Below are 27,843 nucleotides of genomic sequence, written 5' to 3' on the forward strand. Positions count from 1 at the left end.
ACAAGCATACCCATAACATGATGCAGCAACCACTATGATTGAAAATATGGAGAGTGGTAGTCAGTGGTGTTTTGTATTTGATTTGCCCCAAACATAACACTTTGTATTCAGGACAAAAAGTAAATTGATTTGGCACATTTTTTGCTGTATTACTTTAGTGCCTTGTTGCAAATAGGATACATGTTTTGGAATATTTTTTATTCTGTACAGGCTTCCTTCTTTTCACTCTGTCAGTTAGGTTAGTACTGTGGAGTAACTACAATGTTGTTGACCCATCCTCAGTTTTCTCCTATCACAGCCATTAAACTCTGTAACTATTTTAATGTCACCATTGTCATCATTGTGAAATTCCTGAACGGTTTCCTTCCACTCCGGAAACTGAGTTAGGAAGGATGCCTGTATCTCTGTAGTGACTGCATGTATTGATACATCATCCAAAGTGTAATTAATAACTTCACCATGCTCAAATGGATATTCAATGCTGCCTTTTTTACCATCTATCAATAGGTTCCTTTCTTTGTGAGGCATTGGAAAACCTCCCTGGTCCTTATGGTTGAATCTGTGTTATAAATTCACTGCTGATGAGGGACCTTACAGATAATTTTATGTGTGGGGTACAGAGATGAAGTAGTCTTTCAAAAAGCATGGAAAACACTATTATTGCACACAGAGTGAGTCCATGCAAGTTATTATGGGATTTGTTAAGCACATTTTTACTCCAGGACCTATTCAGGCTTGCCATAACAGAGGAGTTGAATTCTGATTGACTCAAGACATTTCAGCTTTTCATTTTTTATTAATATGTAAAAAGAAAAGTTCTAAAAACATAATTTCCCAGTTACATTAGGAGGTATTTTGTGTAGGCCAGGCTGTAACACAACAACACATGGACAACGTCAAGGGGCGTGAAAACTTTCTGTAGGCACTGTATGTTGTTGACACAGGCATATGTTGAGGCACCTACAGTATCTGGCTGTGATCCAACCTTGGAGCCTCCGGCTTTATCTCACGTCTCATAGCACTCACTATGCCTGAGAAGCACTTTCATGGCTGTTGATCAACCCTTTCTCTAATGGACTGCCATTCCAACCCACATTTGTGTTCCCATGGGAGTTGCTCAAATCCGGGATGACGGGTGCTAAATCCTCTCTTAAAGGTAACAACTTTTTGTTTGCATAGCAATCCCTCATTCCAAGTAACACAACTGTGGTCATGCGGAATAAAGGATGGTTTCTTTTTATATAAACAGCAAACAGTTCTGACCTACAACTGTATTTTCATGTGTTTCTCAAAGGCCAGTTTTAAATAACTGTATAATCTTTCTAAATGTCCTGCAAATTAAAAACCAGTGAAGTCAGGGGCAACAATAATCCACAAACCAGACTATTCATGACATGAAAGGCTCTTCCAATTTACCCTCACCCAACCATGTTCAAGACAAACTATTTATAGAACCAGTACATCATTATTCCCCAAACACCGCCCTGCGTCAATTTAATCCCTTCTCTGGCAAAGTGGCACCTTCTGTCTTAGAAGAGACACTGGGGGGCTTTCCAGTGAACTAAAGTGACATCTTGTGGCAAAGAAGAAACACTAGAGCTAGAGTCCAAGGTCAGAAAGATCAAGTGTGGTCAATAGCATTGAGCTAATCTTCTATTTCAACAGCCATTCAACATGATAAGACACAACCGTTTTTGATAACCTTTCATTTGAGGAAATATAATGTACATGCTAATCAAGTCCACACACCTCTCAATCTTAGGAAGGTGTTCCTAATGTTTGCTATAGTCAGTGCCTGTAGCCTATTGTCTATTTTTAGTTGAACCCTGGGTTGAATTGAAACAATGGCTATTGATGTCTTCACAAATGTTTTATATGCCTAAATATTGATGATATATGACTTAGAAAGTATGGTTACATTTCATTTGCTCTGTTAAACCTACCCTTTGAAATTACTACAGGGAATCTATTTAGTTATTAAACAGGAAATCTATTTAATTATCATTCTCACGATAGCACATTGGTAATAGTCAGTGACAAATATAAGCAGGGCTTGGATATAATCTTGGATGGGAGACCAAATGAATATCTTTACGTAGATCAATTCTCCAGTAGGGGGTGCTGCCCAGCCTATTGTTTTTCTTTTCTGATAGTCGATATACAGTAACGTTGAAGACCTGAACATTGTTTCGAAGTTACATATTCAACGTATTTGTCTATGTTGGAAATTGCTTACCATGATGACATAAGCTTGACAAATGCTTGACAAATGACCTTGAAACAAAGTTGATTCAACCAGTTTGTGCCTAGTGGGGTGTAGGATCTTAATTTGACCAGTTCCTTCTCAATAATAAAATAATCCTGCAGCAGCAGGATTTGATTATTTTAAAACAAAAGGGATGATTTCTAACTGGAAATTAATTTGATATGCTACAGTAGGCTATAGTTTAGGTGTAGCCTATGGATGCATTTCAGATTCACTTGTATGTAGTGGAGACCAATATCTATCTTGTCTTATTAAGTTATATAAAATAATGGTTGTTAATGTGTATGGCTGCATTTCAGATACATTTTTGTACATTTGAATGTAGCAGTTGTAGGAACTACAGTAGTAGGACATTTATTCTGTCTGGTGCTTTAGCGTTTGATCGAGCGAGAGAGAAAGAAAACTGTGAGTTTTCAGTGAATTTATGTAAATCACGAGGCTCATTTGAATGCGGTGAAGGAATATTCTCAGCGACAACAGAGTGATCAAATTAAGATACCACACCTGGACATGACGTAAGTGACCTAATAACTAAGCAGTATGCCATGAAATGATATTATATTGTGATATCACAGTTTATGCTCATGTTAGCACCCACATATGTTCATGATGCAGACATATGATGTTGATGCACCTACAGTATCTGGCTGTGACCAAACCTTGGAGCCTCCAGCTGAATCGCACGTCTTATAATGTAGCACCCACTATGCCTGAGAAGCAATTTAATTTGTGTTGCTCAACCCTGTTTCCAGTAAACTGCCATTCCAACCCACATTTGTTTTCCCATGGGAGTTGCTCAAATCCAGGAATGACGGGTGCTAAGTCCTCTCTTAACATTAACAAATGATAGACAAAGGACATCCTGTCTATCCCCATTATGCAAAAATAGGTATAATTATTGCCCAAACAGGCCCCTCCCCCCCTCTGGCAAAGTGGTACATTATGTCTTGGATGACATCTTGTGGCAAGGAGGAAACACTAGAGACCAAGGTCAGAAAGTGTGGTCAATAGTATTGAGGTAATCTTCTATTTCAACAGCCATTCAACATGAGAAGACACAACTGTTTTTGTTTACCTTTTGTCGTGGAAATTCTTACACAGGGACACTCAAAGTCAATCTTAATGAATCATTGTTTATTGCCAGCGTGCTGGAGAGGCTCCAACCAACTCAATGCACCATAGTACACATGTCAATCAGGAAATCTGCCTGGGAAGTCACAGCCGTTGTCGTTTATATGACTATACACAGACAAGTTATATTTGTATGATTTAGCATAATGAATGAATCATTACTGTTTTGTTTCATCCATGTGAACGGCCAATACTGGTTCATAACACGTGACAGACCAATACCTCACGAGACTTCATTCTCTCTATGTGGAGACCTTGAAACGGAGATATCTTTCGTTCGTTCTCAAAACAAATTGCAGCTACTGATAGTGAGGATTTGTACAGTCAGCCACTTCTGTGCCATGAACACAGAAATTCGTTATTTAGAACAGCACATGAATAGAACACAGAAATTTGTTATAAGAATAGCAAAAACATAAACATTTCCCTTACACTTTCATTTGACAAAATATACTGCACATCCTAATCAAGTCTGGAATTATTAGAGATAGCAGCTAAAACATTGGACGTGAGCTTTTAGTTATATAGACTAAACCGGCATAGAATGATCATCAAAGAGAAGACAAAGAAGTTCAAAGTGTGCCATAATGTCTGCAGATTCACTATGCACATAAAATAATAAGAGAAACAATGCTTATTCCACCTGTTTATTAACATTAAAGCTGTTGAACAGGAATGTTAAGTTGGTATGGCTATTAGCTGAGTAAAACCAGACAAAACATCAGCTAACAATACACTGACCTGTCTGGCACACCTTGTTCACCTGGTTGTCATTATTTTAATGACTTTACCATTGTTCCACCTTGTCTGCTTAAATCCCCTACAAAGGCCATGATTTTTCAAATGAGGCCCTATTTTCCATTGATAACATTTGATGTGAGATGGAATCTTTCTGAAGTTTCCAGTCTGTTGTTTTTAGTTCTCTTTTCTTCAGAAATGAACTACAAAACCTGTTGGCAAATGGGTAATGGGGGATGAATGAATTTGGATTTTCACACACTGGATAGTGAACTGTATTTTTTTTTGACAGGATAGAGGACATCTCAAATGACGTAATGTGGAATATTTGGGAAGTATGATTCAGGAAGTATGCTTTGCTTCATCACACTGATGCCTCCTAGTCAGCGTGTCTCCCACCGTCAGTCAATACCACCCATCACGCCAACTACCGTTGAGCCCCTGCGAAACATATCCTCCCCTTTCGGATGGTAATGACTTAGCGTAGTGTGACATCTGAAAGCGGGACGATACAGGGAGACCCAAAAAACACTGGGGGTAGCCGGCGAGCTCGCCAACTCCTCCTCAATATGACTGACCTGACAGATATCCCCTCCTCTTTCTCTATCTCCTCCTCTTTAGGGTTAACTTGACTGATTGGTCATATCAAGCAGTGTGTGTCACGGTCAGAGTTGAAGCACAAAGACAGTGGGTGAGCTCTGTCTCCCATGGTGTGGATACAGAGACACAGAGGTCCTTTCACTGCTCTGCTCAGCACTGTGACGAGTGACTCTGAGAGCACTGCAGCTCCAGGGTGTATTTCAACTCCATTATTACGCGTCAATCCAAATGTCCAATAACTTGCCTTCAATGACAATGCATTTCCAAGGTTCAAATAGTTCAAAATGTCACACGTTTTAGCTCTGATGTCCCTTATGTGTGCTATTTTGAAAATACCAAAAACTGCCTCTGTTTAGGGAACTGCAATTGCTTATCTGTAAAAATCCTTGCTTACTTTACAGAACTCAATGGCCTTGTTTAGCAGGCAAGAGGCAAGAAGCAGTGGCCATAGCAACCTCAGTGGAGACAGAACAAGCCGGGTTTTGTATTTGTGGCAAAGGGCTGCTTGGCGTCCCCTGTTTCTGCTCTCCTGCGCACTTGCACGGTTGGACGCACACATGCACACGCACACACACAATCCTCCAGACCCTGTGTATATGGCAGTGTGGTGTCCTTGCATGGGCAATGTTTACAGGATGTTATCTGTCTCAGTGCCTGCCCCTCGTCCCTCTGAGTGGGTTCCCGTTGGAATGCAGAGAGGGGATGGAGGAGTTCCAAAGGGGGAGTGACGAGAGAGAGGAGAGAGAGAGACTACATATACATCCCAACACTAGGAGGCTGGTGTTCATAGGCACAGCTGGACTGTTGGATAACTGGACTTCACCACCCTGGATACTTTATTGGACTATTAGAGGTGAGTTTCTTTCTCTTTTCTTTATCATGCTCCCTTTTGTCTGTCTCTCCGGGAAGTTTGAATTACCATCAAGGGTGTCAAGTTTTGTTTACACAGATTTTCTATTCTTTGATGACCTGATCTTGTTTGAGAAGTATAGAGTACCCCTGAGACCTATATGAAAAAGTGAGGAACTGGTTTTGAAAGAATTTGAGATGTTGGGAAAGCATTGTTAACGGATGTAGTCTTGCTGGTATCTCATGACTCAAGGATGTGGTCTCCATAAGAGCTCTATGGGCTGGTTTCTTCCCCAAGTGGCAAGGAAAATAATGGGTAGCAATACAATTTTACTCAGCACTCCTATGTTCAAAGTATTTGAGAGAAGTTGAGTGATATTGAAAAGAAGGCCAAATGTTGGTTACAAAAATAGTTTGGGCTCGCCTTTTTCTTCCTCTTAATTGTACCCTTGGACTACCATTCTCACAGTCAACAATTTTTGTTTCGCTAGTGAAGACTTGACATATCCTAAACCAGGACAATTGCTCAGTAAGTATTTTCCTTCACTATTTTTTTTATTAGAATGCCTTCAATTCAATGTGGTGATGAGTTACAAGTGAATTCTACAAAATATTTCAAAATTCAAATTATTTCATGTATTCATAACAATTTTTTTTAACATGTTATAACTTAAACATGGGATAGCAATAACTAGTGATGTTAGCTTATTGAATAGGACTAACGTAATTAGTACAGTGGTAGTCCTTGGGAAAGAATGTAAAATGACACCATTCATCCTGCCATGCAGCAATACCTGGTAATCCCACGGTCTATGGGTGTACATAGGAATCTGTATTTTGTGTTTTTCCTCTAATGTAAATGACTGATGCTACATTGTACATAGAGTTGCTGTGAATTCAATGACCCAATTGCATTTCAATTAACTGACATTTTAGTGTGTGGGAGAAGAAAAAAAAATTCAGTACAGAACAAGTGCAGTGGTGGATTTTTTTCCTTGGATCTGGGTGTGCCTTTTTTCTGTAGTGGATATTGTCTCAGGGGAATGAGATATGTTTGAGTTCATCTCTTTTGTGTATTTTACATTGAAAATAATATGTTCACAAAGTAAATCCCCTTTTTTCCCAGGTTGTGGACATCTGTGTTTGATTTGGGTCTTGGCTATTGTTAGGCTTGTCAATTCAACTCCAAAAAGCCAGCACTGCAGTGTTGCGCAACTCTCCACGTCATAAAGCGAGAGTACACACACTGCTTTTGATATTTGCTCTGAGTCCCCATAAACATTCAGTATGTTAATTTTAAATCATGGTCAGTGCCACCAAAGCTGTGATCGAGTCCTGTCATAGACCTGTCATAAACCTGAGACTCTGGGTGTGGCATGAAACTAGACTCTTGCATGTCCCAACATGTTCTCCATCTGTTTCATTGCTGAGAGTAGCTTGTTCTATTTGACTCCAACTGTCTGATGTAATCTGTGTTAGATGCTGTTCGTGTTTTCTGTGCTAGATACGATCAGTGGTGGAAAAAGTACCAAATTGTCATACTTGAGTAAAAGTAAAGATACCTTAATAGAAAATTACTAGAGTAAAAGCAAAAGTCACCCAGTAAAATACAAGTATTTTGTTTTTAAAATACTTAAGTATCAAAAGTAGATGTAATTGCTCAAATAATTTCAGATTCCTTATATTAAGCAATCCAGATGGCACCATTATCTGTTTTTTATTTATTTACGGATAGCCAGAGACACACTCCAACACTCAGACATAATTTACAAACTAAGCATGTGTGTTTAGTGAGTCTGCAAGATCAGAGGCAGTAGGGATGACCAGGGATGTTCTCTGACCATTTCCCTGTCCTGCATTCAAAATGTAACGAATACTTTTGGGTGTCAGGGTAAATGTATGGAGTAAAAAGTATATTATTCTCTTTAGGAATGTAGTAAAGTCAAAGTTAAAGTAAAAGTTGTCAAAAATATAAATAGTAAAGTACAAATACCTAAGAAAATGAGTAGTACTTTCAAGTATTTTTGCTTAAGTAATTTACACCACTGAAGACGATGATGATCGAGTCATCTCCAAAACAAACTTCTTCAAACTAATAGCTAGCTAATCCTTGGAAATAAAAAAAGACCAAATCTGATGTTGCTGCCTTAACACATGTATTATTTCACCTCAACAAACCTTCACAAGAGTTTTATCGTTTGTTCCTCTTTCTCTTTCAGACATCAACATAGTCAAAGAGTCTTTGACGACCTAGTTGGCCATTGTTACTTTGTGAAAAAGCCCTCAAAATGACCAGTGTGGCAGAATGGCTCGTGCAGAACAGGGGCAAGATCGAGAAGGGGGTGGAGATCATGGGACAGGCCTCCGCAGTCCTGGCAGCCACTGTGGGTCAGCTCCATCCCGTCCTGGAGGCCGTGTTTGTAGCCTCCTCTGAGATCCTCAGCAACCCGGAAGGGCAGGATGCACGTTACCTGACTGAGCAGTTCAGCATGGTCAACCAAAAACTGGAAGGCATCCAGGCTGAGATCGAACAAATCGCCCTGGAGCTGCAGAGGACCTCCTTGAATAAGCAGAACTTTGACCGTGAGGCACAAATGCTCAGCCAGTACGAAAAGTTCCAGGACTTTGTCAACGCCAAGCCCAAGTTCAAAGAGAAGAAGATGGAGAAGTTCCTCAGCCATTATGAGAACACGGACACGGATTTGAACCTGGACGCGCTCTATAATGCCGTTACCGGGGACAATACCTCAGGTGACCCCATGCTGGAGACAGTGGTTTCCACAGAACAAAGGAGTAGAAGGGCGGTAGAAGATTTCTGTGCCAGGCTTAAGAAGCTCTTTGTGGTGGGCATCATTGCTGTCATGGGTTATGCCAGCCTCAAGGAAGGGGTTGTGGGGGATGAGATGGTGAAGAAGTGGCAGGAGCGTATGGAAGATGTTGAGAACCGCATGAAAGCAGCGGTGGATGATTGCACAGAAAACTTCGCTGATCAAGCCAAATTGGACATGGAACACCAGCTTCAGGAGAAACCTGGCACTGTTGACCTTGACTTCACCAAATCCCTATTGGACACACTTGTTAAGAAATATGACTGGGTTAGCTGGTCTATCAGGGTCTTCAATGACAAGGAGCGAATTGTCTTTTTCAACTGGCTAGCTGGAAAGAAGTACCATGGCAGGGGAGGAGGAGCTAATTACTTTGATGTGTTGACCAAGAACAACATCAAAGTGGTGATCTCTTTCAGTGTACAGCCTAAGCCTATCAACAAGGGTCAGATTCAGCAAGAAATTGAGGGGCAGAAACTGAAGGGGAACATGATGGATGTGGCTCAGGTCCTCAGCAGAAGTCTCCCCAACTGCTTGGTGCATGCTGTCAGCCACTATAAGGAAGTGGTGGAGACCAACAACTTCCAAGAGGATTGTTACTACTATGGAAAACACAAAAAAGCGTACTTATGCATTCATCCTGAGTAGCTTTTTTTTAAACAGTGCAATGCAAAATAGAGTAGACATAATGGGGAAAACTACAAATGCAATTCATGAATGTTTATAACTGAGTTTAGAGATGTTTTTCTTGATATCTCAAACCTAGCTGACGCTTTAGTTAGTGATTGTGTGAAATATAATCTCTTGTTACAGACTGCAAAATGTTTATTTGTTTATCGACCTTGTATATTTTTGTGTAGTTAGTTATCATTTACCAGAGGTGTCAAATACATGGCCCGTGGGGTCAGATTTTTGGGGGGAAAAGCAATGGATAGTGGACTGTCTTGTGCAAAATTTCAAGGCAAAGAAATAAAACCAATTTTCAGTATGGCGCCTCGATCTCTTTGAAGACTGAATGCGGCCCCCTGGGTAAAATTAGTTTGACACACCTGGTTTAAACTATCAGGATTTGCACATGTGTATTAATGGACATATATGAGACATTTTATGCCAGGCAGTGGCTATCTACTCAACAACAGTGACAACGCATGAGAACCTGGTACTTCCTCCCACCAAATAGAAGAGTAAGATACCTTGTTTAACCTGCATTCCAGTATTTCATGATGACCATACTGTAAATTAGCACACCAGCCAGCGTAATAATGTGTTATGTAAGCTTACGGCAAACAACTATTTCTCCTCATCAATGTACTGAGGACTTACTCAAGCTCCTTTGAAAAATGCTGTTGATAGACACACCACACGGTCCAAATCTATAGCCTTACCACATTACATCTCTGTCTATATTCACACATTTGATATCCTTCATACAGCTATAAAATGTTTATGGTCTTCTTTATTCATAATAAACCACAATTTAAAGGACATTGTTATCACTGGTCATCATTATGCAATAGTAAATTATGGCTTGTATATTCTATCTCTACCTGCAGCTGAGGAAATGAGCCTAATTGGCATGATAACATAATTTTAGAGGGTACTTTATGTAAAAACGTTTAAGCAGAGGTACACGGAGTCATAAACATCTATAGTGATAATGTGTGACAGTTTATTTACATTACTCCCTAAACAATCATCAGCCCCAGCAATATAAGCACAGTTACCATCAGCAGATGTTTTAATAGCATTGGTCAAATTCTATTGTCAGTTATTTGTCAAAGGAGTGTAAGTTAGTATAGTTTCCCATGTTGACCAGGAAAATATGCTGACATTTGTTCAACAACTTGTTTAACCACCACCCAAGTTTAGCTCTCTCTCTATGGGTGTGTCACTTTAACTGTAATATGATAACCATATGACCAATAGGAAGAGAAAAACAGATCATACAAATTATTTGCTTTTCTTCCTCAAACTACAGCGAATGAAAAGGTGAGTTTTTAGACAAACATTATTGCATATGAACATTTCAATGTTTCTTCAATAGGCTTATACAGTTATTGTGATGTTTTCCAAAAGTTTTCGCAGCTGTTTTCATTAGTTAAGCAATTCTTTAACGAGTCGTCTGGTAAACTTGGCTATGACATTTTGAGATCCGACGACATCTTTGAATACATTACTTTATAATGCCATGTGCACATTTAAATAATATCCAATGTTTTACTGTAAATTGCGCAAAACACAATGTGAACTTCTGTCAATACAGTAGATGGGCGTTGGTAGCCTAGAATATGTGACATAATGTGCTGGCTTTTTCCAGGAAGTGATTCTCGTGTCCATAATTATATATTGTCATGATTAAAGTACTGCAGTGGCAACAGTGCTGAATTTAATCAATTGACGTATTGTTGCAAGGCCTTATCATATTAATCCACGAGGTATGCTGGCTGTATAGGGAGTTAAACAAGATACTGAAATAAAGCAATTAGAGCCCTTGTTGAACGAGCTAATCGATACATTTCCCGTTAAGAGGCCACATGAACAGCTTTTAACAACAACAACTGTAATATGATTGCACTTCTCAGCTTGCAAAGATCTATGTCCATTTGTTAAATGCAGCCAGTCATGGCCGGTCAGTGTTTATGTGGGCAAACTTCACAGGATGATTTGACCACCTCCCTCAACTAGTCCTTAATCTACATAGATACTGTAGTTTACTGCTCGTTTGGGCAACTCAAATGTTGCCATTTATTCTTGCAGCTTGAAATAATTTTTATTTAATTTAGGACTCAAACCACGAAAAGAAGAAACTACCAAATATCTATCTTGATGGCCAGATATTGATATACAAATGGATAAGTTATGATGTTGACATTATTACTTCAGTAGGCCTAACAGTAGGCTCTTCAGTGGACATCAGTTAATGTACATTTTAAGGTTGACTGGCCTGCTTGTTATTTGGTGAATTGTTTGGCCAGAGATATGCCTCCCTTGTAGAGCTACAGATATAGCCCTTTTGACTCTGTACCCACTGGGCACAGATGTAAATTCAGCGTAGTTTCATTGAAATGACGTGGAAACAACTTTGATTCAACCTGTGTGTTGGCCTAATTCTTTCACATCTGAAAATGTACAATCACCATCACTTTACCCTGGATAATTTGTCTGCTTTAGTGCGGTAGAGATACTTCACATACACTCAGACCATGAGACAACCCCTGGGAGTTAGGGTTTTAGTGGAGAGCTGAAAAGTCTCATATTTTTTTAGCATGGCAGCGTGGGTGGCTAAATCAAATGAGATGGATGTTTTTCTATCCTAATGCATGCCATTTCACTTCCATCCATCATTGAACAGGCTTCTAATGCAGATGTTCTATCAATGAGAGCTGTGTCTTTTTCAAAGCCATTTGCACCATCATTTTTATGATAGCTGCTGATCTAATAGTATCCGGCCATCTGTTGGATTATAAATTCTAATAAATTACATTTGACAGGGCTGTCAACTTTTGAAGAAAGCGTGGAGTGAGATTTGCAAATGTAATTTCCCCCTGGCACAACCCCTAGCTGAGGGGTCTGTGGATCCTTAGGCCTATGACCAGAGTGCAAAATTAAAACCACAGATCAGGATGCTTTGAACATGAAATGAACACTCAAAAGAACACTTTTTGGGGGCTGAAATTGTAACGATATTTTTTAGGTGGTTTGACACTTTATTCAGACAGTAATGAAATGAGATGGGAGAAACAGTGGGAAGGTTGGAAGCAGGGATTGATCCCTGTTCTCAGGTGGAAAGTTGCATGTGACACGTGCCGATGAGGGTTATCACTTTTCAAATGCTCTGCACAAGAAATACTTATATTAATGGTTGATGGCAGTGGGTAACCAAATCATAGATTGCAGTATACAGTTGAAGTCGGAAGTTTATGTACACTTAGGTTGGAGTAATTAAAACTCTTTTTTTCAACCACTCCACAAGTTTCTTGTTAACAAACTATAGTTTTGGCAAGACAGTTAGGACATCTGCTTTGTGCATTACACAAGTCATTTTTCCAACAATTGTTTACAGACAGATTATTTCACTTATAATTCACTGTATCACAATTCCAGTGGGTTTACATAGACTAAGTTGACTGTGCCTTTAAACATCTGTGCCTTTAAATTCCAGAAAATTATGTAATGGCTTTAGAAGCTTCTGACATAATTAATTGACATAATTTGAGTAAATATGAGGTGTACCTGTGGATGTATTTCAAGGCCTACCTTCAGACTCAGTGCCTCTTTGCTTGACATCATGGGAAATCAGAAAAATAAATGTAGACCTCCCCAAGTCTGGTACATCCTTGGGAGCAATTTCCAAATGCCTGAAGGTACCACATTCATCTGTACAAACAATAATACGCAAGTATAAACACCATGGGACCACACTGCCGTCATACCGCTCAGGAAATAGACGCGTTCTGTCTCCTAGAGATGAACCTACTTTGGTACGAAAAGTGCAAATCAATCCCAGAACAACAGCAAAGATGCTGGAGGAAATAGGTGCAAAAGTATTTATACCCACAGTAAAAAGAGTCCTATATCGACATAACCTGAAAAGCCTCTCAGCAAGGAAGAAGTCACTGCTCCAAAACCGCCATTAAAAAAGCCAGACTACGGTTTGCAACTGCACATGGGGACAAAGATCGTACTTTTTGGAGAAATGTCCTCTGGCCTGAAGAAACAAAAATATAACTGTTTGGCCATAATGACCATCATTATGTTTGGAGGAAAAAGGGGGAGGCTTGCAAGCCGAAGAACACCATCCCAACCGTGAAGCACGGGGGTGGCAGCATCATGTTGTGCGGGTACTTTGCTGCAGGAGGGACTGGTCCACTTCACAAAATAGATGGCATCATGAGGTGGGAAAATTATGTGGATATATTGGAGCAACATCTCAAGACATCAGGATGTTAAAGCTTGGTTGCAAATGGGTCATCCAAATGGACAATGACCCCAGGCATACTCCCAAAGTTGTGGCAAAATGGCTTAAGGACCACAAAGTCAAGGTATTGGAGTGCCCATCACAAAGCTCTGACCTCAATCCTATAGAATGTTTGTGGGCAGAACTGAAAAAGTTTGTGCGAGCAAGGAGGCCTACAAACCTGACTCGGTTGCCCCAGCTCTGTCAGGAGGAATGGGCCAAAATTCACCCAACTTATTGTGGGAAGCTTGTGGACGGCTACCCAAAACATTTGGCCCAAGTTAAACAATTTTAAAGGCAATGCTACCAAATACTAATTGAGTGTATGTAACTTCTGACCCACTGGGAAGGTGATGAAAGAAATTAAAGCTGAAATAAATCATTCTCTCTACTATTATTCTGACATTTCGCATTCTTAAAATATAGTGGTGATCCTAACTGACCTAAAACAGGGAATTTTTACTTGGATTAAATGTCAGGAATTGTGAAAAACCGAGTTTAAATGTATTTGTCTAAGGTTTATGTAAACTTCCGACTTCAACTGTACTTGTCCATAGACTGCTTTCAAGTTAAGGACACAAACATTTTGTATTTTGTAATTCGGGCTGGAAGAAAATGCTGCTTGCTTTCCAGGAGGTCAGGCCACTCCTCATCTATGCTTCCCAAGTGCTGAAAATGTTGTTGTTTTATAACAATGAATTTCTCAATCACCCAACCTTCAAGAAAAATCTAATGAATGTCAATATTTGGGTGGTTTATGTCTACTAGTTGAAGATCCTTGCCATCGTCTTACTCTACCTAGACAAAATATGTGCACAATACTAAAATGAGATTATATTTGAGGCCCCTGTGACTTATTCCAAACTTATTCCAAACTGTCCATGAATGGCTGCAAAAATACATAGTCTCATATAATTCATTTTCAAAGACACAAATAGGCATATCAGATTTCATAAATGTGATTACACTGGCAAAATTGGAAGAAGTGGAATAATAAAATAACTATGGGGGAAAACAGTGTTCATGCTGACAAGCACACTAATTACCCTATATTTTACCCCATTATGAAGAATGAGAATTGTTCCACTGATCAGACCAAATAAAGTAAATAGATAATACAATCTCCTGAAGACAAGATTACATAAATCTGCCCCTACACCCTCCCTTACCAAATCATTTGTATGTTTATGAGTTCACAATCTGTTTGACAAAATTATTTTCATAGTTACAAATCAGGTCACCCTACCAAACCTCCCTGCTAAAACAAGTGGACTAATACAAGTGTGGATTAAATTGACTTTAGTACGTGCTGTCAAAAGGCTGCATTCTGCAATAGAGCTCGCCAGCTTGTAGACCTAAAACCCCAAAATGAGTTACCTCTGTTTCGTTCAGCCATCCCTATTGGAAAAAAAATATGGTGAAAGAGTTTTGGAATAAACCCCCAAAATAAGGTCTGAGGTTAACACATGCTTATGAGATCTTATAAGTTTTATTCTATGAGATAATAGCAGTCAGTTAACATGACCTTTATGAATTAATCCAAAATTATTTTTTTTGAATCACAAAAAGTGATGTTGGCTGATGAATGTTATTTCATAGAACAGGCATTTATCCCAAAACCCTACAAAAACGCCATTAATCTTTCCTATGGGCTTTGTCCGACCAACTATGGGGGAGTTGGTGCCGAAAAAAAGACGGCATTACTATTTCCCCCTTATAGGGACGGGAATAATAACAACATCATTTTGTTGACATTGTACATAAACCAGAGCTATCATGCCGGTCTTTGTACACTTTTACAAACTCTGCGGAGAACGCTCTCTCTCCCCATTCAACTCCGCTCTAATCTTGAGGGGAATTTCTTTAAAGCCCGCATCCAATCCCCTTGATCCCTTATATATAACTAGACCAATCATATGCTTCAATGTGCCGCAGTTGACAGTGCTGTGGCAAGACAATGGGCGGATTCGATTATGCTGAGCCGCGGGGCACTGGGCAAAGTTCCGTCACGTCAATGGCCGAAAGCAGGAAGGGAAGAGCGCTATTCTCAAATAGAACAGTAATATGTGCCACTCGGTCATTTTGTCAACAAGGCAGCATGGTGCATCTTCCAGAAACATACATCTATTTTCCATAAAATCCATGTTAGAAAATTCAAACTATTTTTCATTGGGGAGGCAGATAACGCATTTTTATCAAAAGTAAATCACTTTTGCATGGGTAAACACACAATTCTACTAATTCCTACACGTGCATAATTATGTCACTTTTGCTTTGAGCCAACTTAACCATGGGCTTTGAACAGGGCACCTGGCTCACTCCCTGGAGGCAGCCCGTTCTCTTATCGAATGCAATCAACTTTGAGTCGATGCAAAACACACCTATATGGGGGGTGATTCATGCCAGAATTAAGTGTAATGAAGCTAATGATACCTCTCCCCAAGTCAGCTAATGTCTTCCTAGCGCCGTGCTGTAAAATAACACCATGAATTAACATGGACTGTCAATGGAGACAAGTTTGTTTCTAACACATTCATGTCACAGGACATGTACACAATCATAGTGTTCACGTCATGTCACGTGTCAGTTTGCGTGTACTTTTATTAAGAATGAGTTTACCATGAACGTCTACATTTGTTACGCGTTATGTGTTACTTTAAGTGTCTGTTTGGTTCATCAATTTCATTTGTCGATTTAGCTAAAATAGGCCTATCACCTCAATGCAAAAATTACGAGGCTAGTTGATATCGCAGCCACCATTACTGTGTAGATATTCCTATTTCTTGCATCCATATGAAATCAAGGGCTTCTTAGTAGCCTAGTGGTTAGAGTGTTGGGCCAGTAACCTAAAGGTTGCTGGATTGAATACCAAGGCTGACAAGATTAACTTTTTTGTCGTTTTGCCCGAGCAAGGCAGTTAACCCACTGTTCCTCGTGCGACTGAATACGCGTATTTCGATTAAGGCAGCCTCCCGCACCTCTCTGATTCAGAGGGGTTGGGTTAAATGCGGAAGACACATTTCAGTTGAATGAATTCAGTTGTACAACTAACTAGATATCCCCTTTAATTATCTTTGTTGGAGGTAGCCTAGGTCTCTAGTGGTGCATTGAAAACAACTTCCGACTTCAGTGCGTTCAAGACAACTGGGAACTCTGGGAAAAAAAACAAGCTGACTAGGATTTTTGTTTTGTTTTGAACAGTCATCCAACTCGGAATCTCTGGCATCTTTCTCTGACCTGAAAATCACTGATGTCATGATTTGACCTTGTTTCCCCCCCACTTCCCAGTTTACCGGAATAACAGACACAATCACTGTCACCATGCAATCCTTCGTCTATACATTTCTGTTGAGATGTCTTATGATTAAAAGCAGGGTTCGATTTGAGGGGGTATGTGTGGATATCGGCCTTGTTATAGACGTGCAAAAAGCATATATGCTGCCACTTGTTTGCTTAGCCATAGGAAAAGCAATGGACCAGATTTTATAAAGCGATCTAGGCTATAACAATGATAAACTCCACGATTATTTCTGCAGTCTACTAGGCTATCGAAGGTCTTGCGCAGCCTAAACATCCCAGGAAAATGTGTTTGGTTTATTAAATGCTCTGCAATGTAGCGCTATGCCTAATGCAAAATACCAAAATGTTAGAATTGGTATTGGTCTATGCATTGACCAAACAGCTTAACAGATAAAAGCATGAATTATTCAGGAGAATCCCATTGAATCAGGCTATTCATTTCAGTGCAGTTGCGTTCTTATGCATATCCTTAGACTAAACGGAACCAAAAACACCCCGGCCTGTTTTGATCACAGATCATGCTGAAGACTGAACATTTAGGCTGTTTGTCATTGATTTAGCCCAGAATTGCCTACAGCTTTGCTGAATTGTCAAACAAAATCCTGACTAGGATCCCGATTTATACATTTTTTTATCTTTATTTAACTAGGCAAGTAATCTACACTCAAATCATTTCAGTCCTCAATTACGAAAAAAAGAAAAAAAAAGATCATAGCTCATTAGTGTATCCTTGTGGTTGAATATATATATTGTATGTCTTAAGATACAATTTACAGTACCGAACACGTTATGAAGCTGCTGTGAAAACCATTCTAGCAATATTTTAGATTGAAATACACTGCTCAAAAAAATAAAGGGAACACTTAAACAACACAATGTAACTCCAAGTCAATCACACTTCTGTGAAATCAAACTGTCCACTTAGGAAGCAACACTGATTGACAATAAATTTCACATGCTGTTGTGCAAATAGAATAGACAACAGGTGGAAATTATAGGCAATTCACAAGACACCCCCAATAAAGGAGTGGTTCTGCAGGTGGTGACCACAGACCACTTGTCAGTTCCTATGCTTCCTGGCTGATGTTTTGGTCACTTTTGCATGCAGGCGGTGCTTTCACTCTAGTGGTAGCATGAGACGGAGTCTACAACCCACACAAGTGGCTCAGGTAGTACAGCTCATCCAGGATGGCACAGCAATGCGAGCTGTGGCAAGAAGGTTTGCTGTGTCTGTCAGCGTAGTGTCCAGAGCATGGAGGCGCTACCAGGAGACAGGCCAGTACATCAGGAGACGTGGAGGAGGCCGTAGGAGGGCAACAACCCAGCAGCAGGACCGCTACCTCCGACCTTTGTGCAAGGAGGAGCACTGCCAGAGCCCTGCAAAATGACCTCCAGCAGGCCACAAATGTGCATGTGTCTGCTCAAACGGTCAGAAACAGACTCCATGAGGGTGGTATGAGGGCCCGACGTCCACAGGTGGGGGTTATGCTTACAGCCCAACACCGTGCAGGACGTTTGGCATTTGCCAGAGAACACCAAGATTGGCAAATTCGCCACTGGCGCCCTGTAATCTTCACAGATGAAAGCAGGTTCACACTGAGCACGTGACAGATGTGACAGAGTCTGGAGACGCCGTGGAGAACGTTCTGCTGCCTGCAACATGCTCCAGCATGACCGGTTTGGCGGTGGGTCAGTCATGGTGTGGGGTGGCATTTCTTTGGGGGGCCGCACAGCCCTCCATGTGCTCGCCAGAGGTAGCCTGACTGCCATTAGGTACCAAGATGAGATCCTCAGACCCCTTGTGAGACCATATGCTGGTGCGGTTGGCCCTGGGTCCCTCCTAATGCAAGACAATGCTAGAACTCATGTGGCTGGAGTGTGTCAGCAGTTCCTGCAAGAGGAAGGCATTGATGCTATGGACTGGCCCGCCCGGACATCATGTCTCGCTCCATCCACCAACGCCACGTTGCACCACAGACTGTCCAGGAGTTGGCGGATGCTTTAGTCCAGGTCTGGGAGGAGATCCCTCAGGAGACCATCCGCCACCTCATCAGGAGCATGCCCAGGTGTTGTAGGGAGGTCATACAGGCACATGGAGGCCACACACACTACTGAGCCTCATTTTGACTTGTTTTAAGGACATTACATCAAAGTTGGATCAGCCTGTAGTGTGGTTTTCCACTTTAATTTTGAGTGTCACTCCAAATCCAGACCTCCATGGGTTGATAAATTTGATTTCCATTGATAATTTTTGTGTGATTTTGTTTTCAGCACATTCAACTATGTAAAGAAAAAACTATTTAATAAGAATATTTAATTCATTCAGATCTAGGATGTGTTATTTTAGTGTTCCCTTTATTTTTTTGAGCAGTGTATATAGCTCTTGATAGGATCACTGATATTTAATAAGCTTACATATCGGCCTCACTGCCTTCGTCAGAGCTTTTGTGAATTTTTTAAAATTAGCACCCTTATGTAGACCTAGCCCCACCCACATCCGTTCCACGCATGGAAAGGGGTTGGAGGCAACGGAAAAACAAACAAGTCCTACCAAATATAACAATATGCATTTCACAAACACTACAAAAGTGTATAAATAAGACGCTTTAAACACGTCCATAAAACCACAATGAGGACATTAATCATTGGGTACATCTTACGAAAAACATCAGAGTAATCTTAAATAGGCACATAATTCATGTTCAAATTCACAACATAACATACATAGGCATTTCATCATTAAGTCCTTTAGGAAATAATGTCTGGAGGGTAAAAATCTAAAAACATTATCTTTTGCTCAGAGTATTATTAATATCACCTCCCCTGTCTGATATCTTAACTTTCTCTATGCCACAAAATCTAAAGGTAGAAATGTCATGCTTTAGGTCATTAAAATGTACTGCGACTGGATAATCCCTGTCGTTTCTCCTGATTGAACTTTTATGTTCACTAATTCTCTGTTTGAGGGAGCGGGAGGTTTTACCGACATAGCAGAGCCCACATGGACATTTAATAATGTAAATAACATGGGTGGTAGAACACGTAATGATGTCATTTATTTGGAACCGTTTTCCTGTATGTGGGTGGCAGAAATATTCACACTTCATCATATTGTTGCACTGTGCGCATCCTCTGCATTTATAGCTACCATTTGGTAGAGAGCGTAAAAGGGCCTGGCTGATTTTCTTCCAATTTTCGCCAATTCAAAGTATATGTGGTTGTGAACATTACGGAGTGTTCTTTAGCTTTAGCGGGTCTTTGTTGTAACAGTTCATCTTGTGTTTTTCCCAATGCCAAATTAAGAGCTTCATCCACACATTGTGGCGAATAGCCTCTTCTTAGAAACCTAATGCGCATCTCCTCTGCTTTTTCTAGATAGTCCTCTGTGGAGTGGCATATAACAGCGCAGTCTGAAAAACTGGCTTCTTGGAAGTCCTCTTTTTAATGGCTCAGGATGGAAGCTGTCCCCCTGTAATAGAGTATTTCTGTCAGTTTATTTTCTATACAGAGTTGTAAACAGGGTTCCATTTGATTTCTCAATCCACATATCGAGGTAATGAACAAGTTGTCACGAGTGTCACATTCAATAGTGAATTTGAGATGGTGGTCAATGTCATTGAGTAGTGCCATAAAATCTGACAGCTCTTGTTCAGTTCCTTCCCATATGCAAAAAATGTCGTCAATATATCGATACTACTTCAGGACTTTATTCAAAAATGGATTTTCGTTTTCATTATTAGCAAAACGTTCTTCAAAAAGACCCACATAAAGGTTTGCATAGCTCGGAGCGAATGTGGAGCCCATCGATGTTCCACTTGGAGATAGTATTCATCATCAAACCTAAAATAGTTATACTTCAAAACATTCAGCCAGCTCTAGAATGAAGTTTGTTGGTGGATATTCATTAGTATCTCTGTCTCCCAAATAGTGTGCAAGTGCTGCCAGCCCCCCCCCCCCCCCCCCACATGGGGAATGCTGGTATATAGACTCTCGACATCTAATGTGACCAGAATACAGTCTTCTTTTAAACCCGTTATTGGTGAGATCTTGTTTATGAAGTCTATAGAGTCTTTTACATATGATGGCAATGCTTGCACATTAGTTTTAATAAAAGAGTCTACAAAGTTCGACAATGGCTCTAGCATTGAGCCTATTCCTGCAACCACTGGTCTGCCTGGATAATTGCCTTGTTGTGTTTTAGGTTTGTGTAATTTCGGTAAAATGTACAGGCATGAACGAATGGCACATTTGCAGCAAAGATATTCATATTCAGGTTTTGAGATGAGGTGGTTTAATAGGGATCCAGATTAGAGAATATATCCTTTTGGAACACCTGTGTGGGATCAACACTCAGTTTTCTATAGAAACGTTCATTACTGAGTTGTCTCTGAATTTCTTCTTTATATTTTTCATAGTCTAAAACAACCACAGCACCCCCCTTGTCTGCAGGTTTAATAACCAAAGATTAATCTTTCATTAATTCATTAAGTGCCTGTTCTTCTGTTCTAGTGAGATTTTTCTGAATGTGGTTTGTTTGTCTCGTATATACTGACATGGCTTCTTGTTCAACTAACCTACAATCGGTATTAATCGAGGAGTTGTTAACCATGGGACAGAATTTGCTTTTGGGCTTAAAATGGGTACCAGTTCTTTGATGTGTTTCTAGGCCCGAAACAGTGCTTTGCGAAAACACATGCTTAAGTTTAATCTTGCAAAATCATTTAAACAGATCTACTTTTGTATCAAATGGTTTATCTGTACATGTAGGTACAAAAGAGAGGCCCTTAGATAAGACTGAGACTTGAGCGTCAGTGAGGTCTGCAGTTTCCTTTTTCCTTCATCTTGTTCAACTGTTGCACCTGCAAAGAGATTGCTCAGTTGTGCGAGTGCCTTTTGAATTTTTTAGATTTAAATATATAACCATTGATATTTTTTGGTACATGTTTGTCCATTTACTTTCAGATTTGTTTTGTATACTCACATGGCAATCAGACTGAAATACAGAATTCTGGTGTGTGGACTAGAGAGGAGGTGGGTATTGTGTGGATGGGAAGTTCTGCCTGTCACTTGTTTTCAACAGGTAGTCAGTTTTGGAAGGTGGACTCGAAGAGGGAAACTGCAAAGTCCAGGCGCTGCTGCCCTCTTTGTTCTGAGTATTTGCAGTGCTAGTGTTTTTAGCTAATCTGTGCATCTCACATTATGTGCCTAGTACTTTAGTTTTCTTACTATTTATTAGAAGATAATGACAACTTGACAATAACAGTAGCTGATGTAATGAAAAGTTGGAGGGTGGTTGATAATGGAGAACATCAGGTGGATCCATGTCTGAGTGTTAGGCAGAATCCGTAGATCCTGGAGAACAGGAGCAGAGTAAAGGGAACAGGTTAGGAGACAGACGCAAACACACAGGTTAAATTAATGTCAGGTATGTAAAAATACAGTTATTGAATGATTTAATTTAAATGTTTGATTAGACATGCAATAATGTTAATGGCAGACAGAAAATAAAGGATACATGTCTAATATTTGATGTCAGTGGGGTTATAAGGGATGGTCCCTGGAAAAGATAGAGAGATGAGTTGTGAGAGAAACTCCAGCGTGGGGTCATGACCACTGGAGTCATACACCTTAACAGTACCTACCTGGAAGTGGTGGTTACTTAACGTGACCCAGTGGTTAACCTTGAGATTGACTATTTGGAGAGTACCTTGTTGGTACTGCTGACAGCATGGTGATACCGCCCACCACAAGGCAGCAAATGCAAATAGTTATCATCTGAGATTTTTATATTCACCTTAACGGATGTTGACCCCAGCTAGAAGCGAAAAAGCACCAAGCTTTCCCAGGTCTCGCCTTCCTTTCGTCCTTCTTCCAACCCAAGTCATTCACCCAGATGTCGAAGCACTTGGTCCCCTTGATTCTTCTCAGGTGGCTTTCCTTCTCATGTGCCCTGTCCATGTTCAGTCTCACCTTGATTGAGAATAGAAATGAATGCAATTATATTTTATATTATTACAAATACATCTCTTATATATCTCTTGGAAGTCCAGAAAATAAATTAACAGCGGACACTCATTTTTACCTGGTCAAAAACCTCAGTCCGTGCCTGAAGGTGGTCTTCGAAGGTGTTCTGATCTGGTTCGACAACTTCCACATCAGGTGGAGTATCAGTGACCTCACGTACGTTATACGAAAACAGCAAAAGAAAAACACTAAAGTCAATAAAGAAAATTATATACTACAGTATATTCAATAATGTTATATACAATTGTATTGTGGCGAAGAAATATAATACACCTAGAATGTACCACGTTTTCCTAAGCTAACAAAACCAGGCTATTACGCTGCTAGCTGGTGCTCATAAATGTATAAAACATGTACTATTTTATATTATTAACATTTTACATTCATCTAATGTCTGCCATATGAGGTGTGGCGTGAGAAAATGGTCAAATGCGTGTCTCAAATCCAAGGCGTTGTCAGCTTTGAATCATTGATGATGATTTAATAGAGTTAAAATCTCTTATTTTTTTATTAACTAGGCAAGTCAGTTAAGAACAAATTCTTATTTACAATGACAGCCTAGGAACAGTGGGTTAACTGCCTTGTTCAGCGGCAGTTCGACAGATGTTTTACCTTGTCAGCTCGGTGATTCGATCTAGCAACCTTTGGGTTACTGGACCAACACTCTTAACAGCTTGGCTACCTGCCGCCCCAGTGGCTACCTGCCGCCCCAGCGGCTACCTGCCGCCCCAGCGGCTACCTGCCGCCCCAGCGGCTACCTGCCGCCCCAGGTAGCCTAGTGGCTGTATTGAGATTGTTCTAGAGTTCTTGGATTTTCTTAGACAATTCTCTCTCAGTAGTCTCTGTTTTCTATGGGCAAAAAGACTGTGCCTCCCCTGACAGCTGTAGGTGAATAGATCAGGTTGAGAAATGAGGGTGACATCTTCACTGATCTTATGCAGTGTAAACCCACTTGGGACAGACCTCAGCAGCAGGCAAAGGCAGACTGAGACGCTGACAGAATAGTTTCCATTGTCTTGTTGCTGTGGTTACTGGCATTACTGTGGAAAATGCACTCCTGCTCAGCAAGTTTAATCTCCAACAGACAGTTTATCACTCCCACACCCTCTGTGGCATTGGTTGGACTGGCTGAGCGAGCGTGGTGGGGATGGTGGTGGTAGTTGAAGGGCCAAAGGAGAATGGATTAGGTTTTTATTAGTAAACTGTGAGCTTATAACATTGTACTTTGACCTGGAAGTAATTTCATGCCAATTGTCAAATACAATTCACCATGATTTATTTCAGCAGCGGTGGATACGTTATACTGTATAATAAATGTTCATGAACTTTTTCTGTAACACATATAATGATAGTATTAAATCTAAAATGGCCTCCAGGCTGAAATTAGTCTTATTTCCTGCTTGTATTATGTTATTCCAATGGTAGATACTGTATGTGATTTCCTCAAATGTACACTGTTACAATGCACTTAGCACCACCCCTTCAGTCACAGTCTACTCTAGTACATCATAGTGTTTGAAGTTACTAATTGGCTTTCTGCTTGCTGTGCATACTTCCTACTGTAGATCAGAGCTTCATTAGTTGGTTGGTTTTTCCCCATTTGGCACTTTGTTGATGTGTTATACAACACACTTGAATTGAATAATGCAGACAATAAATGGTAAATACTTAAAACATTTCTATAACATAAAACCCTTAAAACACTACCTTGAAATACACATTTGAAACTCCATAGAGTATCTACCCCTATGTGTCATCCCCCACTGGTGAATTCTCTTTGCATTGTTGCCTCATTGCTCACTGGGTGTGTCCAGCTGTAATCCCAGCAGGCTTGGTTACTGAAATGTACACTGATCACTCTCTCTTTCTTTATCAGTTCTCACTGTGAGGCCAGCAGGGATTCACTCTAGTTGAGAGTTTGAGCAGGGAAGCAGGCTACAGTCCAACAATAGCGGAACAGCACTACGTAAGTTCAGAAAATAATATACTGTACGGAGGGAGGGAGGTAATCAACTATATGGGCCTAGCTTTTAAGACTTTGGTATTGCTGTTGAACTTTTCCTTCATTTTAACTAAGGCCTTGAACAATTGGCCCAGTGTTGTCTGGGTTTTCGGAGGGTTTGTCTGTGTCCCATCGCGCTCTAACGACTCCTGTGGTGGGCCTGGCGCAATGCATGCTGACACAGTCGCCAGGTGTACAATGTTTCCTCTGACACATTGGTGCAGTTGGCTTCCTGTTTAAACGAGCATTGTGTCAAGAAGCAGTGCGGCTTGGCGGGGTCGAGTTTCGGAGGACGCATGGCTCCTGGCCTTTGCCTCTCCCGAGTCCGTATGGGAGTTGCAGCGATGGGACAAGACTGTAACTACCAATTGGATATCACGAAATTAGGGGAGAAAAAGGGGTAAAAAAAATGTATAACAGTTCCGATCATCCTTTTGACCATGCCCTTATGCTCTTTTTTCAGATGTTATACTGGTATTTGTTGTGCACTGAATAATAACAATACCAGCAAAGATGGCCAGCCAGCTACAGAAGATTGTATCAGAGAAGAAGAACATGGTAGAGACTGTAATGGAAGTGTTTGAACAGGGAGCTGAGGTGGTGGCCAGTATTGCAGGTGACCTCTTCCCTATTTTCGCCATCGCTGCTCCCATCGTGAAATTGGCCCTGGACAATGTGGAGAGTAAGGAAGCTGCGTTCATGAAGGAGCAGTTCCAAAAGGTTCGTGAACACCTGGAAGTGATTTCAGAGGAGATGCAGCGAATTAACGAGGAAATCAAGAAGAGCGGCGCGGACGCTGCCTACTTTTCTGTAGAGGAGAACATATCTAACCAGTTCCGCAAGTACATGGACATCCTCAATGCCAAACCCAAGTTTCGTGAGGTCAAAAAGAAGCTTTTCATGGAGCATTTCGTCAAAACCGGTTGCGACAAAAACCTACATACCCTCTACAGTGCCGTGACGGGAGACAACTTCTCTGGAGAGTCAGTGTTGGAGATTACTCTTAACTATGAAGAGAAAAGTCGACGCGCCATGGAAGACTTCTGTGCCAGGTTGAAGAACCTCTTTTGCATAGGCCTCATCGCTCTGATGGGTTACACCGCACTAAAGGACTGTGATGACGAAGAGAAGCTTCTTCAAGACTGGGGTGAAAAGATGAAGGATGTACAGGTGAAAATGAATGCTGTCATCGAGGACTGCATCACCAGCTTCTCCAAGCAGGCTGAACTGGATTCCCGGAGGTTGGTTAGGGACCATTCTGACCTGAGCAACCAGCAGCTGGCTGACGCCATTTTGGAGAAGCTTAAAAAAAAGTATGACTGGGTGTGCTGGTCTGTCCGTATATTCAGCTCCCCTTCGGGCCTGTTCTCAAACAAAAATAACATCCAGTGCCCCACAGGAAAAAATCGCTTTCAGGTGCCAGCGACAGACGAGAAGCTGAACATCATGGTGTCCTACAGCGCCTCACCCGAGCCTCTGAACAAGGCCCACATCCAGCAGCTGATCCAGAGTCAGAAGAAACTCACTGTAGTGGGTACAGCTGAGCTCCTGTTTGAGCAGTTGCCAGGTGCATGTGCAGTCCACACGGTCAAGACTTGCAAAGACCTGGCCTGTGTCTGGAGCTTTGCCGAAGAGCTACACTACTGGGAGGAGCACAAGAACTTCTATGTTTGCGTTCACTGCAATTGACGTTTTCTCACTTAAATTTTTTATTTTTTTGCCATAGATACCAAGATTATATTCATTCCAATTTGGTCTTTGCACTAAGACTGACATTCCCAAGTACTTTCTCTCTTTCTCAGTTGAGTTCTGATCCCCAGCTATACTAATGAGGAGGAACACTGGCTAACACTTATTATAAAGCATGATACTTACCAAAGACTGTTTTACCTGTTAATCTATTCTTTGTAATGTAAACTCTGTGTTGCCTCTGATAATGTAAATTAAACTTTGGGTCTTGATACATATTCTAAATTGATCAAATCATAGAGTTTTTAGGAAGTGTGTAAATATAAAAGCCTGTTTGTATTGTCTGTAAGAAATCCCTCAACATTTTACATAACTAGAACTGCATTTTACCTCTTTAAATGCAGTTGAAGTCAGAAGTTTACATACACTTAGGTTGGAGTCATTAAAACTCGTTTTTCAACGACTCGGATAGGATATCTACTAAGTCATTTTTCCAATAATTGTTTACACACAGATTATTTCACTTTCACATAATTCACTGTATCACAATTCCAGTGAGTCAGAAGTTTACATACACTAAGTTGACTGTGCCTTTAAACAGCTTAGAAAATTCCAGGAAATTATGTCATGGCTTCTGATAGGCTAATTGACATAATTTGAGTCAATTGGAGGTGTGCCTGTGGATGTATTTCAAGGCCTACCTTCAAACTCAGTGTCTCTTTGCCTGACATCATGGGAACATCTAAAGAAATCAGCCAAGACCTCATAAAAAAATTGTAGTCCTCCACAAGTCTGGTTCATCCATGGGAGCAATTTCCAAACGCCTGAAGGTACCACATTCTTCTGTAAAAACAATAGTACGCAAGTATAAACACCTTGGGACCACGCAGCCGTCACACCGCTCCGGAAGAAGAGACTTTCTGTCTCCTAGAGATTAACGTACTTTGGTGCGAAAAGTGCAAATAAATCCCAGAACAACAGCACAGTAAAATAACCTTGTGAAGATGCCTGATGGACAGTTGCAAACCGTAGTCTGGCTTTTTTTATGGCAGTTTTGGAGCAGTGGCTTCTTACTTGCTGAGTGGCTTTTCAGGTTATGTCGATATAGGACTCGTTTTACTGTGGATATAGATACTTTTGTACCTGTTTCCTCTAGCATCTTCACAAGGTCCTTTGCTGTTGTTCTGGGATTCATTTGCAATTTTCGCACCAAAGTACGTTAATCACTAGGAGACAGAACGCTTCTCCTTCCTGAGCGGTGTGACGGCTGGTGTTTATACTTGCGTACTATTGTTTGTACAGATGAACGTGATACCTTCAGGCGTTTGGAAATTGCTCCCAAGGATGAACCAGACTTGTGGAGGTCTACAATTTTTTTTCTGAGGTCTTGGCTGATTTCTTTAGATTTTCCCATGATGTCAAGCAAAGAGGCACTGAGTTTGAAAGTAGGCCTTGAAATACA

General features: G+C 40.6%; 2 protein-coding genes across 2 annotated transcripts; both read left to right on the forward strand.

The window, feature by feature from the left end:
• Nucleotides 1–278: 278 nt before the first annotated feature.
• LOC109902043 (uncharacterized) lies at nt 279–9,894 on the forward strand. Its single transcript, XM_031786760.1, has 4 exons — nt 279–1,156; nt 5,137–5,279; nt 5,387–5,588; nt 7,804–9,894. The coding sequence occupies exon 4, from the start codon at nt 7,873–7,875 to the stop codon at nt 9,055–9,057; it is 1,185 nt and encodes a 394-aa protein (XP_031642620.1). The 5' UTR covers nt 279–1,156; nt 5,137–5,279; nt 5,387–5,588; nt 7,804–7,872; the 3' UTR covers nt 9,058–9,894.
• A 383-nt stretch (nt 9,895–10,277) lies between these two features.
• LOC109902044 (protein rapunzel-like) lies at nt 10,278–26,666 on the forward strand. Its single transcript, XM_020498103.2, has 3 exons — nt 10,278–10,398; nt 24,567–24,656; nt 25,156–26,666. The coding sequence occupies exon 3, from the start codon at nt 25,206–25,208 to the stop codon at nt 26,379–26,381; it is 1,176 nt and encodes a 391-aa protein (XP_020353692.1). The 5' UTR covers nt 10,278–10,398; nt 24,567–24,656; nt 25,156–25,205; the 3' UTR covers nt 26,382–26,666.
• Nucleotides 26,667–27,843: the final 1,177 nt, after the last annotated feature.

Source organism: Oncorhynchus kisutch, linkage group LG13 (genome assembly GCF_002021735.2).
Source record: "Oncorhynchus kisutch isolate 150728-3 linkage group LG13, Okis_V2, whole genome shotgun sequence".
NCBI lineage: Eukaryota > Metazoa > Chordata > Actinopteri > Salmoniformes > Salmonidae > Oncorhynchus > Oncorhynchus kisutch.